Source organism: Mastacembelus armatus, chromosome 15, assembly GCF_900324485.2.
Source record: "Mastacembelus armatus chromosome 15, fMasArm1.2, whole genome shotgun sequence".
Classification (NCBI taxonomy): Eukaryota; Metazoa; Chordata; class Actinopteri; order Synbranchiformes; family Mastacembelidae; genus Mastacembelus; species Mastacembelus armatus.
The window spans coordinates 277942-293638 of NC_046647.1; the positions used below are offsets into that span (position 1 = coordinate 277942).

The window sequence follows — 15697 nt, forward strand, 5'->3', positions numbered from 1 at the left end:
CTGTTGTCCCACATGGCCAAGTTAGGCTTCCGGGTCAATCTGGACAAGAGCTGTCTGATCCCCTCTCAGTCGGTGACCTTCATCGGGATGTCCTTGGACACGGTCTCCATGATGGCTCGCCCAACTCCGACTCGGGTGGGCGACATTCTTCGCCTGCTCCGCCGCTTCAGGCGGGGCAGGTCACTGCCCTACATCGTGTTTCTCTTCTTTCTTCTGGGCAAGCTAACCTTGGTCTCGCAGGTTGTTCCTCTGGGCTTGCTGTACATACGCCCCCTTCAGAGATGGCTGAACGGCTTCCACCTGGATGCCGAGCGTCACAGGCATCAGAGGCTCCAGGTATCAGGGCGGTGCCTTCGTGCCCTAGCTCCTTGGCGGAGCAGGGCCTACATGTCCAGGGGGGTCCCCATGGGCATTGTAGTGTCACGGAGAGAAGTTGTCTCTACGGACGCTTGCCCCACAGGATGGGGAGCAGTGTGGCAACACAGGACGGCACAGGGGCTGTGACCTGTCAGGGAACGCACTGACCACATCAATGTGTTGGAACTGCGGGCGGTGCATCGAGCCCTCGAGTACTTTTTGCCATGTCTAAGGGGAAGACGTGCTTATACGGTCAGACAATACTTCGACCATCTATCACGTCAATCATCAAGGGGGGACCAGGAAGGCATCCTGGGACCTTTTGGTTCTTCGGGAGGGTCACAGACTGCTATTGGTGGCCCCCTTCTGGCCAGCGCGGCCATGGTTCCCACTGCTGCGCGAGCTCTGTCGTGGCAGGCCATGGTGCCTTCCGCAGAGGGAAGACCTTCTGTCCCAGCTGGGAGGGAGGATCTGGCACCCCAATCCTCGACGTCTCCAGCTGTGGGTTTGGTCGCTGGAGGGTCCGAACTGCAGCGGACAATTCTCTCGGACCCTGTCTGGCAGACCATCCTGAACGCGAGGGCACTGTCCACTCGCCAGCAGTATGAGAACAGGTGGAAGCTGTTCGCACAGTGGTGTGTTGAGCGTGCGGAGGATCCGGTATCTTGCCCAGGGGCCACGATCCTGGATTTCCTTCAATCCCTCCTGGAGAGGGGCCGTTCCCCCTCTACCCTGAAAGTTTATGTGGCGGCGATATCATGTCACCATGTTTGGGTGGGCCACAATACAGTGGGACGTCACAGCCTGGTATCTCTTTTTCTGAAGGGCGCCCGGCGCTTGTGCCCTCCGACACGCCCACGTGCACCGGCACGGGACCTGCTGCTGGTACTGGAGGCCATGTGCAGGCCCCCTTTCGAGCCATTGTTACAGGCAGAACTGAAGTGGGTATCGCGTAAAACTGCGTTTTTGCTGGCCATTACCTCTGCAAAACGCGTCAGCGAGCTGCATGCCCTGTCGGTCAGTGACACATGCCTGAGATGGAGCGTTACGGTGTGGCCAAACACAGCCTTCCTTCCAAAGGTGCTGTCTGGTTCGCACCGCAATCAACCCATACGGCTTGCACGGTTTGACCCCCCACCGAAATCAGGGGGGGACAGGCTGAGATTACTGTGCCTGGTACGCGCACTGCGGGCATACATGGCAGCTACAGCGGCGATACGAACATCTGACCAGCTGTTCCTGTGCTATGGGGGACCTAAGAGGGGTCGCGCTCTCTCTAAGCAGCGCCTCTCCCACTGGATTGTCGAGGTCATCTCGCATGCTTACAGGGCAGACAATCGCACCCTGCCGCAGGGCGTGAAGGGTCACTCCACTAGAGGTGTCGCAACATCATGGGCGGCCTTGAGAGGAGTACCCTTGGCTGATATATGTGCTGCGGCTTCATGGACATCACCCACCACTTTTTCCAGGTTCTATAGGCTGAATGTAGTAACTCCTCAGCCGCTGGATGTGGTCCTCCGGACAGAGGCCTGGGGGTCTTCTCCGTGAGGGGGATGCTCAGGATTTTTCGTGACTTCGCTGGTATACGTCATTCAGTGCTTGCAGCACCGCCCTCTGGCGGTCAGAAAGGATGAAATAGAACGAAAGTTACGTATGTAACTGCGGTTCTATGACTCCTGAATGACCGCCAGAGCTCTCTTGTCCCTCAGAATCCTTGCGTTCCCGCGAGAAGAATCTGTAGGAAGAGAGCCTTGGATGACGCCGGAATATATCACCTCCGGGGGTCATCCAGGGTAACACGGGACTTTGGTGGTATAAGTACTCGAACTGCGCATGCGCAAAGGGAACATTCAGTGCTTGAAGCACCGCCCTCTGGCGGTCATTCAGGATTCATAGAACCACAGTTACATACGTAACTTTCGTTTTCTTGGCATGCCTTTACTGAGGAGGGAAGTGCACCACCTAGTGCACTGCCATACAGGAAGTCCCCTTCTGATGTCTTTATTGAACATACCCAATAACTCTTGCAGTTAATAGCTGGTTAAACCACCAAGGGGTTCACATACTTTTTCTTGCCACCAAAGAACTGGACAAACTGGAGTTTGATAAAAGTATTTTTCATTGTCATTAGGGATAATCCTCTAGGGACCATCCATGTCTGTACCATATGTCGTATGGCTAAAAAAAAAGAAAAGGCTCTTACCTTGGCAATGAGAACTGTTGATTCTCTTGTAGCCCTGGGGACAATCTATCAGAGGAATAACTATTGAAAGGAGAATTTGGAACAAAGGAAAAGGGCAAGCACATTAGTCATTTCATTCAGACATTCAATGAATAATAAATAAAAAAATAAAATAGACGGCAAACATTTTTTTTAGCTTTCAGCTTTGATTTAGCAATTATTTTTATCATCTTCATGTGGTCAACTGTGATAATTCTGTGGTTTTATTTTTTCTGAAATATTCAGATTTGGTATTCTTGTCATACAACTGATCAACAAAGCAGATCAAAATGTAAAAATCCATAACTAACCAGGTATTTACAACAGTTCTTTTGAATCAGTGGTTTACTGTCCAGCTTTATTTTCTGATACATTTAAATTTAAGTATTCATTCTGTGAAAATAACTTATCAAATCATCCATCATCTTCAGCTTATTTCTGCTATCCAGCGTTGCAGGGAGGCTTGAGCCGAACACAGCTGACTTCGGGAGACAGGCAGGGTACACCCTGGACAGACTGCCAGTCTGACACAGGGCTGGTAACAGGGAGATGAACATTCATACGCTCCTATCGGCAATTTAGTCACCAATTTTGACATTCTGGGATGAAACCTGAATATTCGGATAAAACACATGCAAACTGCACACAGAAAAACCCCAGGTTCAACAGGATTTGAATCCAGAACCTGTAAGGCAACAGTGCTAAGCACTGCACCACTCACTTATTTTGAGAAATCAGTCTTTCATATGTGCTCCCTGTATAAGCCTGTCTAATGAAATACTTTAAAATATTTCATATTTATACATTATCTGGTTTGCATTGCTTTATTTCTTTTTCAGATCCCAACAGTATTCTGTCTCCTAGTGCAGATTCATTATTTTCATAAAAAGGAAGTAGTATCACCCTGATGCACTGATGATATTAGTTGTATACACTACAGAAAAAAGCAATAAGGACTGTACATAAAGCAGGATTTAGGGACCACACAAACCTACTGTTTTTAAAATCACAAACAATAAAAATCGAAGATCAAGTTAAAATTAAAACTCTACAAGTAAGGTATAAAGCAAGGCATAATTTACTCTTGAACTTAAAATGCTTGATACTGTGGCCCCTCTGAAAAAGAAGTTAGTGAGTCAGAGGAGATTAGCCCCATGGTATAATTTACATATTGGTACCTTAAAGCAGGCATCACAAAGGCTGGAAAGGAAGTGGCGTTCCACAAATTTAGAGGAAATTTTTCTAGCCTGGAAAAACAGTCTATTAACATATAAAAAAGCTCTCCGTAAAGCCAGAACTGCATACTATTCATCACTAACAGAGGAAAATAAGAACATTCCCAGGTTTCTTTTCAGCACTGTAGCCAGGCTGACAAAAAATCACAGCTCTGTTGAGCCCAGTGTTCCCTTAGCTCTCAGCAGTGATGAATTTATGAGTTTCTTTACAAATAAAATCACAACTATTAGAGATAAAATTCAGCAGATGCTTCCTATACCTGCAATAAATGAATCTTCTACTACAGTAGCTCTTGAATCATCTGTAAGACCTCAGTTATGTTTAGACTGCTTCTCTCCCATAGATCTCTCTGAATTTACATCAGTAGTTGCTTCATCGAAATTATCAACGTGTCTCTTAGACCCCATCCCAACTAGACTGCTTAAAGACACCCTGCCATTAATTAACTCATCTTTATTAGACTTAGTAAATTTATCTCTAGTATTGGGCTACGTCTCACAGGCTTTTAAGTCTGCAGTAATCAAACCCTTACTCAAAAAGCCTAGTCTTGATCCAGGAGTCCTGACTAATTATATAATTATATATTATATTATATTATTATATTATATTATAATTATTATTATATTATATAATTATAATTCCTAGAAAAAGCTGTTGCTAACCAGCTTTCAGACCACTTACACAGGAATAAACAAGAAGATTTTCAGGATTTAGATTTTAAGTGGCACTTATTTACATTAACATTTTAAAACACTGGAACTTATAATGGCATATTTTTAATGTGGTACTCGAGTTTATAGAGTAAATTAGTGAACTTGTCAGTTGTCACATTTAACACCTGTACAATCTAAATCAACAGCTTAAACATAAATTCCACCTTTGTTGTATTTAACCATTTAATTAACACAGCTAGTCACACAAACTTGCCAATTACATTGATGACCATTTTCCTGCATATGCATGATTTACATGTTGTGTAACTCAATTGCTCAGTGGTTATAAAACCCTCAGGAAACCTACAGTCTTGGTCGATCAAATCGACCCGTCCAGGCGTACTGCTCATGTTTCTGTTGTTTGCCTATTAAGTTTGACCTCCTGTAAATTGTATTCTGTCTGGTCTTACATTTTTGGCACAACAGGCACCTAATATCTTTCTGGAGTTTCAAACCATTTTTCTAAATAATATTAAACACACAATCTGTGACTCAAATAAAAAACACAAAGCTTAACAATGCACCCAACTCAGCCTATAAAGGTCTCTTTTAGTGTGTCCTTGTAAACAAACAACTCCACAATGTAAATCAACCAACAGCTGTGTTAAAGATTGCGGTGAGTTCTGTAGTAGTGGCCAGTCAAGTCTGGAGCCTCTTGCCTCAAGCCGTGAGGAGGCTACAAAGGTCTGGTAAGCTGACTTCTTTCTAAATCTATGGCCTCAGATTTGTTTTTCTTACTTTACAAACTTGTGCTAAGTTAGTTGGACATTTCCAGACATTTGTTATACCTTACAGCAGCAGACGTTCCCTGGAAAACATGCTCTGCAATAATGTGAGTAGCACAGAGTAATATAGTAAAAACGCTATTCAGCCCAGGCTTCTAATATTATTTGTTAATAAGTGATTGAATATGTGGACATTGACTGACAATGAAAAACAGTGACATTTAGAAGCTTGTTCATTTAACAAAACTACCAAGATGCTGAAGTATGTATTTAGGACAATTTACACAAAATGCTGCAAATGTTTAGCTCTATGCAGAGGTTTTTAAAAGAAAAAAATAAGCAAGTGTCCAAAAAGCCTGGACAACATCTGAGAAAAACAGCTGCACTTACATGGTTTGGCTGGACACTTCTGGCATTTGTGGAAACCCCAGGATGTCCCAATGGTTCCACAGCACTGCTCCTGCTTAGTGAGACCTGGCAGAGCCTTCCCACACTGTTACATGTACAGACACAAATGGGGGAGATCATTATTTTATTTGAATGAAAATATATGTTGTCTCTGTTTTCCGATTTTTTTGTCTGTATATTTGATCCCCAGGTGTCAATCAAAACACAAATCAAGTCATCACTTCCTCACTGACAGATATGTTGCTTTGTATCAAGCAAGTACACTCACCAGGCACTATTAAGTACACCTATTCAATAGCACAAATATAGCTAATCACCTCAAAGCATTTAGGCATGTAGACATGGTCAAGATGGCTTTCTGAAGTTCAAACCGAGCATTAGAATAGGGAAGAAAGGGGATTTAAGTGACTTTGATGGGCTGGTCTGAGTATTTTAGAGACTTAAAAAAACTGTGATTTTCACGCACATCCATTTCTAGGGTTTACAGTGAATGGTTCAAAAAAGAGAAAATATCCAGTAGTGTCAGTTGTGTGGGCAAAAATACCTTGTTGATGTGAGAGGTCAGAAGAGAATGGGCAGAGTGATTTGAGATGATAGAAAGCCAACAGTAACTCTAATAACCACTCATTACAATCAAGTTATGCAGAATACCATCTCTGAACACACAACACGTCGAACCTTGAAGCAGATGGGCTACAGCAGCAGAAGACCAACACTGGGTGCCACTCCTGTCAGCAGAACAGGAAACGGAGTATACAGTTCACAGAGGCTCACCAAAATTGGACAATAGAAGTTTGAAAAAGCGTTGCCTGGTTTGATGAGTCTTGATTTCAGCTGAGACATTCAGATAGTAGGGTCAGAATTTGGCGTAAACATGAAAGCATGGATCCATCCTGCCTTGAATCAAAGTTTCAGGCTGGTGGTGGTGGTGTAATGGTGTAATGGGTATTTTCTTGGCACACCTTGGGCCTCTTAATACCAATTGAGCATTGTTTAAACACCACAGCCTACCTGAGTATCGTTGCTGACCATGTCCATCCCTTTATGACCACAATGTACTCATCTTCTGATGGCTACTTTAAGCAGGATAATGCACCATGTCACAAAGCTCAAATCATCTCCAACTGGTTTCTTCATCATGACAGTGAGTTCACTGCACTCCAGTGGCATCCAGATCTCAATCCAATAGAGCATCTTTGGGATGTGGCGGAACGGAAGAGATTCACATCATGGATGGTTTGGAGGTTCCAGTCCAGCCTTTCTCAGACTGATGAAGCCACTTGGATGGGTGGTGAAACGTTTCAGCCTTAAAGAACTGAAAGTCCAGTTGCCATGACTCAACCTCTAGATCATGGATGTGCAGCTGACAAATCTGCAGCAACTGTGTGATGCTGTCATGTCAATATGAACCAAAATCTCTGATGAATGTTTTCAACACCTTGTTGAATCTATGCCCCAAAGAATTAAAGCAGTTCTGAAGTCAAACAGGGGTCCAACTTGGTACTACTAGAGTGTACCTAATAAAGTGGCTGGTGAGTGTATATGCACTGACTGGTGATCAGTGCCATGATCAGTGGTTGACCTCAAACAAGACACCAGGAAGCAAAGAAAAGGTAGCCTAAAGGCAGATCTACCTCACAAACTTGTACCTCACAAACTTGTGAGGTAGATCCAAATTGCCAAATTGTGTTAAATTCTTGCAGATGATAAAAATTCATTTTATTCTGGAATACATTTGGAAACAGTGAAAAGAGAAATACTCCAAAGAGGGGTTAGAGGGGTGAATTTAAGGAACAAACAATAGCATGAATTAAATGTGTCACATATTCACTGGGTCAAAGAACACATCTGCAAATAAGGTGAGTACGAAAGCAAATGCAGAGGAGTAAATTAAATATAACCTCTGGATTCAGCTTACTCCATTTTATCTTATTTAAATGTATGGTATATCCATCCATGTCATATCTAAGAACATATGTGCTGTGAGCAACAATGCTTATCCACTGTATTGCCTTATGTAAGAATATATTAAATATTACAGTACATCAATCCTTGTATTTTTAGACATAATGAATTGCTTCCATCCTTCAATATGGTGTTTGATGGCAAATATTACCTTTTTTCACATTATGGATTATTCATTTGCTAAAAATAATAATTTAAACAGCTATTATCTTGTTTAATTTCATTAGACAAAAGTCTAATTTTAATCAGTATTTTATTCATTACAAGTTACAGATTTGGAAACCATGAATCATTTTATCAGATGGTGTCCTGTACTGACATACAGTAGAAATATATGAAATTGTACCTGACTGCCTGCAGTCTCCTGGAAGCATCGGCCCAGAGTGTTCTTGGAGGTGACAGGCTGGAACTGAGAAACCTGGTAGCCATGTTGGCTGGGATAGACAAAGTTGTAGCCATGCTGCTGAATCTTTTGGCTGCTCTCGGTGTGGTGGTAGGTGTAACTGGTAGATGAAGAGGAGCCTGACTGGGAACCCTTCATCTGGTGTGCATTGTGGTAGTCGTCCAGCTGAGACACCTGGTGGACCTGGACAGTCGCCTCAGGAGGATGTTTGATGTGGATATTGACAATGCTGGGACTCAGCACTGCAGACACAGAAGAAAACATGAGCAATACAATTATCAGAATCAGAATCAGAATCAGAATCAGAATCAGAATGAACTTTATTGCCAAGTGAGTGTGCACACACACACACACACAAGGAATTTGTTTAGGTACAGGGGGGGTGCTCCAGTGCAAACAGACATAAATACAAATGCTACAAAGGGTCAAACAGTAAACATAAATGCTACAGAAATGCTACAAAAAACTAAAAGAAAAATGCACAGATAACCTGAAAAACAGGATGAAAGGGGGAACTAATTGGTGTGCAAAGAGCAAAAAGGTGCCAGTGTCATAGTGCAGGTGGTGGAAGGGAATGGTGGAGAGCTACGAGTTTAAGAGTTGGATGGCCTGAGGGAAGAAGCTTCCTTTGTGCCGGGCTGTCTTAATATTTGGAGCTCTGAAGCGCCGGCCAGAGGATAAGAGCTGGAAGAGGTGGTGGCTCGGGTGGGTGGCGTCCAGAGTGATTTTCTGTGCTCTTTTTCTCACTCTGGAGGTGAACAGGACTTGGAGGGTGGGTAGGGTAACACCGATGATCTTCTCAGCAGTCCGAACTGTCCTCTGAAGTCTTCGGATGTCTGATTTAGAGGCAGAACTAAACCAGACAGTGATGGAGGAGCACAGGATAGACTCGATGACCTCTGAGTAGAACTGGGTCAGCAGCGTCTGTGGAAGGTTGAACTTCTTCAGCTGGCGCAGGAAGTACAACCTCTGCTGGGCCTTTTTCGTGATGGAGTCGATGTGGAAGTTCCACTTCAGGTCCTGAGAGATGGTGGTGCCCAGGAACCTGAGTGACTCCACAAGTGCCACAGTGCTGTTCATAATGGTGAGAGGGGGGTGGGTGGGGGCATTTCTCCTGAAGTCCACAACCATCTCCACTGTTTTGAGCGTGTTTAGCTCCAAGTTGTTGTGACTGCACCAGCAAGAGAGCTGCTCCACCTCCTGTCTGTATGCAGACTCTTCACCGTTCTGGATGAGACCAATGACAGTGGTGTCATCTGCAAACTTCAGGAGTTTCACAGAGGGGTCAGGGGAGGTGCAGTCGTTTGTGTAGAGGGAGAAGAGCAATGGGGAGAGAACACACCCCTGGGGGGCGCCGGTGCTGGTGATGCGGGAGCCAGAAGTAAATTTCCCCATCCTCACTAGCTGTTGCCTATCCGTCAGGAAGCTTGTAATCCACTGACAGGTAGAGTCAGGAACGGAGAGCTGGGAGAGTTTATTCTGGAGGAGTGATGGGATGATGGTGTTGAATGCCGAGCTGAAGTCCACAAACAGAATCCTTACATAAGTCCCTGGTTTGTCCAGATGTTGCAGGATTATCACAGTGCATTATCACTGTGATAATTATCATGGAAGCTTCGGCCCAGAGTGTTACCTTACAAACAGTAATCACTCCATTGATTTCTCCATTGAGATTACTTTACTGATCACAAGGAGTACTACGTAGCCTGTGGCTGGCAGGTTTGCAAGAGGTTTGTCAAGGTGTTTGAAGGGTTTAACATAAAACAGTATTGAGGTACATTAAGGGAATTGTAGTATCCAGTGTTTTTTTTTTTTTTTGAAAATTGATGCATACTAGGGACTAAAAGTCAGCCTGACTTAGCTTCTGCTTCTTTAATTTTGATCCATCATAGTTTGATGTGTTCTGGCTGCTCCCTACCAGCTGCCATCATGTTTTGGGAAGCAGGTTCCCTTTGCTTACAGATTGTATTTGGATTAATTCATACATAAGCCAGAAACTAGTGATTATTATCTGATTGTTTTTGTCCCACCAACAACCAAAACCAATCAGCCACAGCATTAAAAAAACTCAAATATTTTGTAGGCCCCCCTCATGCTGTCAAAACAGCTCTGAAACTCTGCAGGACCTGTGAAAGTGTCCTCTGGTGTCTGAAACTAAGACATTAGCAGCAGATATCTCCAGTACTTCCCTCCCTTCTACAGACAATGCACATGTACCTGGTTCTCCTTGTGATGTTGAAGTAAACGATTCGTCCGATCTGGCTGCCTTCTTCAAGTACTCCATGGGCTAGTTCAGAAACTCATTGTAGGTGCTTTTGACAATAGACAGAGGTCAGCATGATCACTCACCAGTCTGAAGCTACTCAGCCCCATACACACCAAGCTGTGGTGTACTGTGTGTTTTGAAAAATGTCTGTCATTGCCAACATTATAATTTTTAGGAATCTGTGTTACAGTTGCTCCTTGGGATCAGACCAAACAAGTTAACCTTTACTTCTTACACATATTAATAAGCCATAGGCACCCCTGACCGTGCCACCAATTCACCAGTTGTTAGTCCTTCCTTTTTTGTAGGTACTAACCTGCATACTAAGAACACTTCTGTTTTGGAGATCTTCTCACCCATTTGTGTTGCCAAGCCATCACAGTTTGGCCTTGTGGCCTCGAGACTGTTCACCACCTGGAAGTGGTTTTGAAATTGTGGCTTATGAATGTATTTGTCACAGTATATTGCACTGTGGACTCTCCAGACTGAATCACTCCTAAGCTGCTGTGTATGCTAGTTATTCCTCTTGTTTCTGAGGCACTGCCAAAATTGTACAATGGCATCAGTGATCAACAAACAGCACACCCTGTGGATTATTCATTGTCATTTTACACTTGTCCGTAATGTCTGTTCCTAGGTCCTTCAAGACTATTTCATTTCCCTGTATGGATGTCATGCCTATCTGTGGAAATTACTATAAACCTGAACCTGAACTGTGTGTCCGTTTTATGTGGACAGTGCTTATATGGGCAATTCCAAACCAGTTGTCAGTTGCTGATGTCATCAGAAATTGATGTCAGCTCATTGAGCCTTAGCACTGTCCCCAATCTGACCAATCTGACCATGACGATGACATGTTTAGCCGCATGTTGTCGTTCTGTCACTGGCTGTCTAGGTGAGGTCCAGCAAACGATGTGAGCTTCATAGAAAAATGGGCCACTTTCTGGGGAAAACCCGGTCTGGTAGTGAGGGACGGCATCCATCCCACTTTGAATGGTGCAGCTCTCATCTCTAGAAATTTGGCTGAGTTTATTAGCCAACCTAAAGGTTGACAATCCAGAATGGGGACCGGGACACAGAGAGTCAGTCAAAAACGCCTCTCTGCAGTTTCCTTAGAGCTGTCACCCCCTTCAAACCACATAGAGATTGTGTCTGCCCCTCGAACATATAAATCAAATAAATCAGAAGTTAACAGAAGAGGAGTTATTCATAAAAACCTAATAAAAATTAAGATCACACCTCTTATCGAACAGAAAAACAGAGCAGTCAGATCTGGATTATTATATATTAGGTCTCTTTCATCTGAATCTCTGTTAGTAAATGATTTGATAACTGATCAACAAATTGACTTACTCTGTCTTACTGAAACCTGGCTACAGCAGGATGATAAAAATTGTCATGCTCCTCGAAGCGCAGGTGGAGGTGGAGGAGTAGCTGCAATCTTCCACTCAAACTTATTATTAAACTTTCATCCTCAGAACAGTTATAACTTATTTGAGAGCCTCACTCTTAGCCTCTCACATCCAAACTGGAAAACACAAAAAACAGTTCTACTTGTCATTGTGTACCGTCCACCTGTCCCTTACTCAGAGTTTTTAACTGAATTTCCAGACTTCCTATCTGATTTAGTGCTCAGTTCAGATAAAGTCATTATAGTGGGAGATTTTAACATTCATGTAGATGTTGAAAATAATAGTCTCAGCACTGCATTTAATTCAATATTAGATTCAATTGGTTTCACTCAAAATGTTAATAAACCCACCCACTGTTTCAATCACACCCTTGATCTTGTTCTGACCTATGGCATCGAAATTGAACATTTAATAGTTTTTCCCCAAAATCCTATTTTCTCAGATCATTCTTTAATAACTTTTGAATTTAAGATGATGGATCATGCAGCATTTGGAAGAAAATTCCACTACAGCAGATCTTTATGTGACAACACTGTTAATAAATTTAAGAAAATGATTCCATCTTTATTTATATCTATGCCAAGTGCCAACACAGTGGAGGGCAGCTGCCTCAATCCTACTCCCTACCAAATTGATGATATTGTTGACAGTGCTGTAGCCTCACTGCATGAAACGCTTGATACTGTGGCCCCTCTGAAAAAGAAGTTAGTGAGTCAGAGGAGATTAGCCCCATGGTATAATTTACATATTGGTACCTTAAAGCAGGCATCACAAAGGCTGGAAAGGAAGTGGCGTTCCACAAATTTAGAGGAAATTTTTCTAGCCTGGAAAAACAGTCTATTAACATATAAAAAAGCTCTCCGTAAAGCCAGAACTGCATACTATTCATCACTAACAGAGGAAAATAAGAACATTCCCAGGTTTCTTTTCAGCACTGTAGCCAGGCTGACAAAAAATCACAGCTCTGTTGAGCCCAGTGTTCCCTTAGCTCTCAGCAGTGATGACTTTATGAGTTTCTTCACATCACAACTATTAGAGATAAAATTCAGCAGATGCTTCCTATACCTGCAATAAATGAATCTTCTACAGTAGCTCTTGAATCATCTGTAGGACCTCAGTTATGTTTAGACTGCTTCTCTCCCATAGATCTCTCTGAATTTACATCAGTAGTTGCTTCACCTAAATCATCAACATGTCTCTTAGACCCCATCCCGACTAGACTGCTTAAAGACACCCTGCCATTAATTAACTCATCTTTATTAGACTTAGTAAATTTATCTCTAATATCAGGCTACGTACCACAGGCCTTTAAGACTGCAGTAATCAAACCTTTACTCAAAAAGCCTAGTCTTGATCCAGGAGTCTTGGCTAATTATAGACCAATATCCAACCTACCATTTATTTCTAAAATCTTAGAAAAAGCTATTGACCACAACATCTTATTACAGAGACTGGAGCATGTGACTGCTATCAGAGCTATCGCACCGAGCTCCCCTACCCTAACCCTCCCCTCCCCTCCCTTCCCCTCCTCCACCCTCACATGTATATTCCACCATTGAATGTCACAAACCTTGTGCTCTCTCTCTCCCTCTCTCTCTGTCCTCTCTCTGTACCTTCTGCAGGTGTCCCCAGTCCTGGAGATGTGACATGCAGTTACTGGCCCCACCAACCTGCAGTGTCTATTTGTTGTTTATTGTTGCTGTTCTTTTCTCTCTCCTCTATCCCTCACCCCAACCGGTTGAGGCAGATGACTGCCCAAACTGAGCCCCGTTCTACTGGAGGTTTATTCTTCCGTTAAAGGGAGTTTTCCCTCTCCACTGTCGCCGAGTGCTTGCTCATAAGGTATTTGTTTGTTTTTTTGTTTTTGTAAAGTGCCTTGAGATGATTTGTGTTGTGATTTGACACTTTACAAATAAAATTGAATTGAATCATACTTATACTAACATACTAAATGCTCAACACTGCACCAAAACCATCTAAAAACAAAAAACATTGCAAGATTGTAATAGATTTTCAGTAGATGTAATAGACTCAGCATAATTCTCAAAATTAATTCACTGAAAGGCCGCATGTGATTTGGTACCTTTAAATGTTCCTCTTAAGTCTTAATGAGAGGCTTTACCTGTTTGATCATAAGTCTACTGACCATTACACTGTAGGAAACAGGTTATTTTACTTGCAGCAAAGAAAACACCTTAGTTTTAATACTGGTTTTAGGACAGATTTTAGCCCAGATTACCTCCACTTCACATTACCAATGACCACCCTGCAGAGCTGCACTACAGTCTAGTCTTTAATCATACCAATGGTCACAGTCTTACCAGTACTCTGTCCGCTGCTGTACGTCAGAGGCAGTGTGTGTGTGGAGTGGATCTGAGTTTGGCTGTAGCTGCCAGCTGCCTGGAGGTGCTGCTGGTGTCCATTCTGTACTGGCATCTGGCAGAACTTTCCAGTGAAATTCGGAGGGCACTGACACTTGTCCCTGGTGCTGCACTTGCCACCATTTATGCATGGCAGGTGACAAACCACTGAGAAGAGAAAAGGGAACAAATGATGGTGATGTACTAATAACACCATACACAAACAAACATGAACACCAAAAATTTGCCACTTTGACACATCACATCTCTCAATAATTTGGGTTCAAAATTTCATAGCTGGAGTGGGCTGCATAAAACACTAAACCTTGCCACTCACAAACATAGACTTAGTTAGCAGTGCCAGTGCTGTGAAAGTTCACACTTTACAAGAGATAGGTCAAAGTTTAGTTCACACGCATTAAGTTTGTTTCAGCGTTATCAGGAGAAGATGCGTCAAAACGCGCTGGCTCGTTCGTCGACCCCAGAGGGTTTGTTCAAAGTCTTCATCATGGACTGTACTGAGGTACTAACTATCATCACCTCCTTTGCACCTTTGGATATTAATTCATTATTGGCTACTGAATAGTAAATTTACTGTATCTCTTACAGAAGCACCACACTGTCCTCTATGATAGAAAGAGTGCTGCGGCTTGTTATTTGTATCTATCCGATACCTGTTGTGCTGTGGTGCATTCGGTGTGTGGGAGCTGCAGAATTTCATAAGGGTGGAGACCTGTCAAGTTATAGTGTGTAGGCAAACCTTACTCCCCCTCCTCGTGAAATATAGTGCTGCATATCTGTAGCATATCTGTTGGTGTCTTACACCTACAGTCTGATGCTTGCTCACACAAACACAGAAAGGCTTTGCATGGGTCTATAACAAATTTCAAAACATCTTAAATCCAGTTATTTGAATTTTAGGCCTAAAAATGATTAAATACAATAAGGATAGGTGTTAAGAATTATTTAGCATAATTAGGGCACTTAGTTTATTGTTAAGTTGATGTTACTTTTATAACTTTAAATGTGCTTTATGTGGTTTTAGGGAGAATGGTTAGGCGACAAAGCACTGACAAGTTCTTTGTCTCATTAATTGAATTAATTGGGCAACACTGAGATAGTGTAATAATGTGTAAGCTGTTGCTTTTATTAATCTCATATGGGGAGATACAGCCAACTGCAGTTTGGAAACTGATGAAATTAGGAACTTTGCATATACAGGCACAGGAGTCACATGAGAAGTCCAAAAAATACTAAACTGTTGTTAAAAACATTAAGGAAACACTTCTTCTCCAGCAAGCGTTTCCTTAATGTCACAAAGGCCTGGTCCCAGCATGACCCACACCAGTTCTGCAACACCAGTAAGTGAACTCTGGATAGCACTGGGCGCTACACCAATGCAATGACAGCTTCTGCAAACGTTACACACTGTAGTTAATATTTTTTTAGACATCCGCTGGCAAAGAACATTCAGGTAGAGCCATAGTGATATTTATATTTCACTACTATCCACAGTACATGTCACATAAAGTAGCCCCTATAGCAGAAGAAGTTCTCTTAATGAATTAATTAACTCCGTCTAATGGCTACTTGTTAGATTAATTCAATTCAATTCAATTCAATTTTATTTG

General features: G+C 42.7%; 1 protein-coding gene across 7 annotated transcripts in view; it reads right to left on the bottom strand.

Moving 5' to 3' along the window:
* Positions 1 to 15697, bottom strand: part of ltbp1 (latent transforming growth factor beta binding protein 1) — a 206642-nt gene that overhangs the window by 91723 nt on the left and 99222 nt on the right. For all 7 annotated transcript variants that reach the window (XM_026308759.1, XM_026308755.1, XM_026308760.1 and 4 more), the window contains exons 6-9: positions 14028 to 14234; positions 7972 to 8270; positions 5643 to 5745; positions 2561 to 2620 (exon numbers count right to left, since the gene is read on the bottom strand). In XM_026308759.1, the coding sequence (XP_026164544.1) occupies positions 2561 to 2620; positions 5643 to 5745; positions 7972 to 8270; positions 14028 to 14234 (669 nt within the window). The remainder of the gene's footprint in view (positions 1 to 2560; positions 2621 to 5642; positions 5746 to 7971; positions 8271 to 14027; positions 14235 to 15697) is intronic.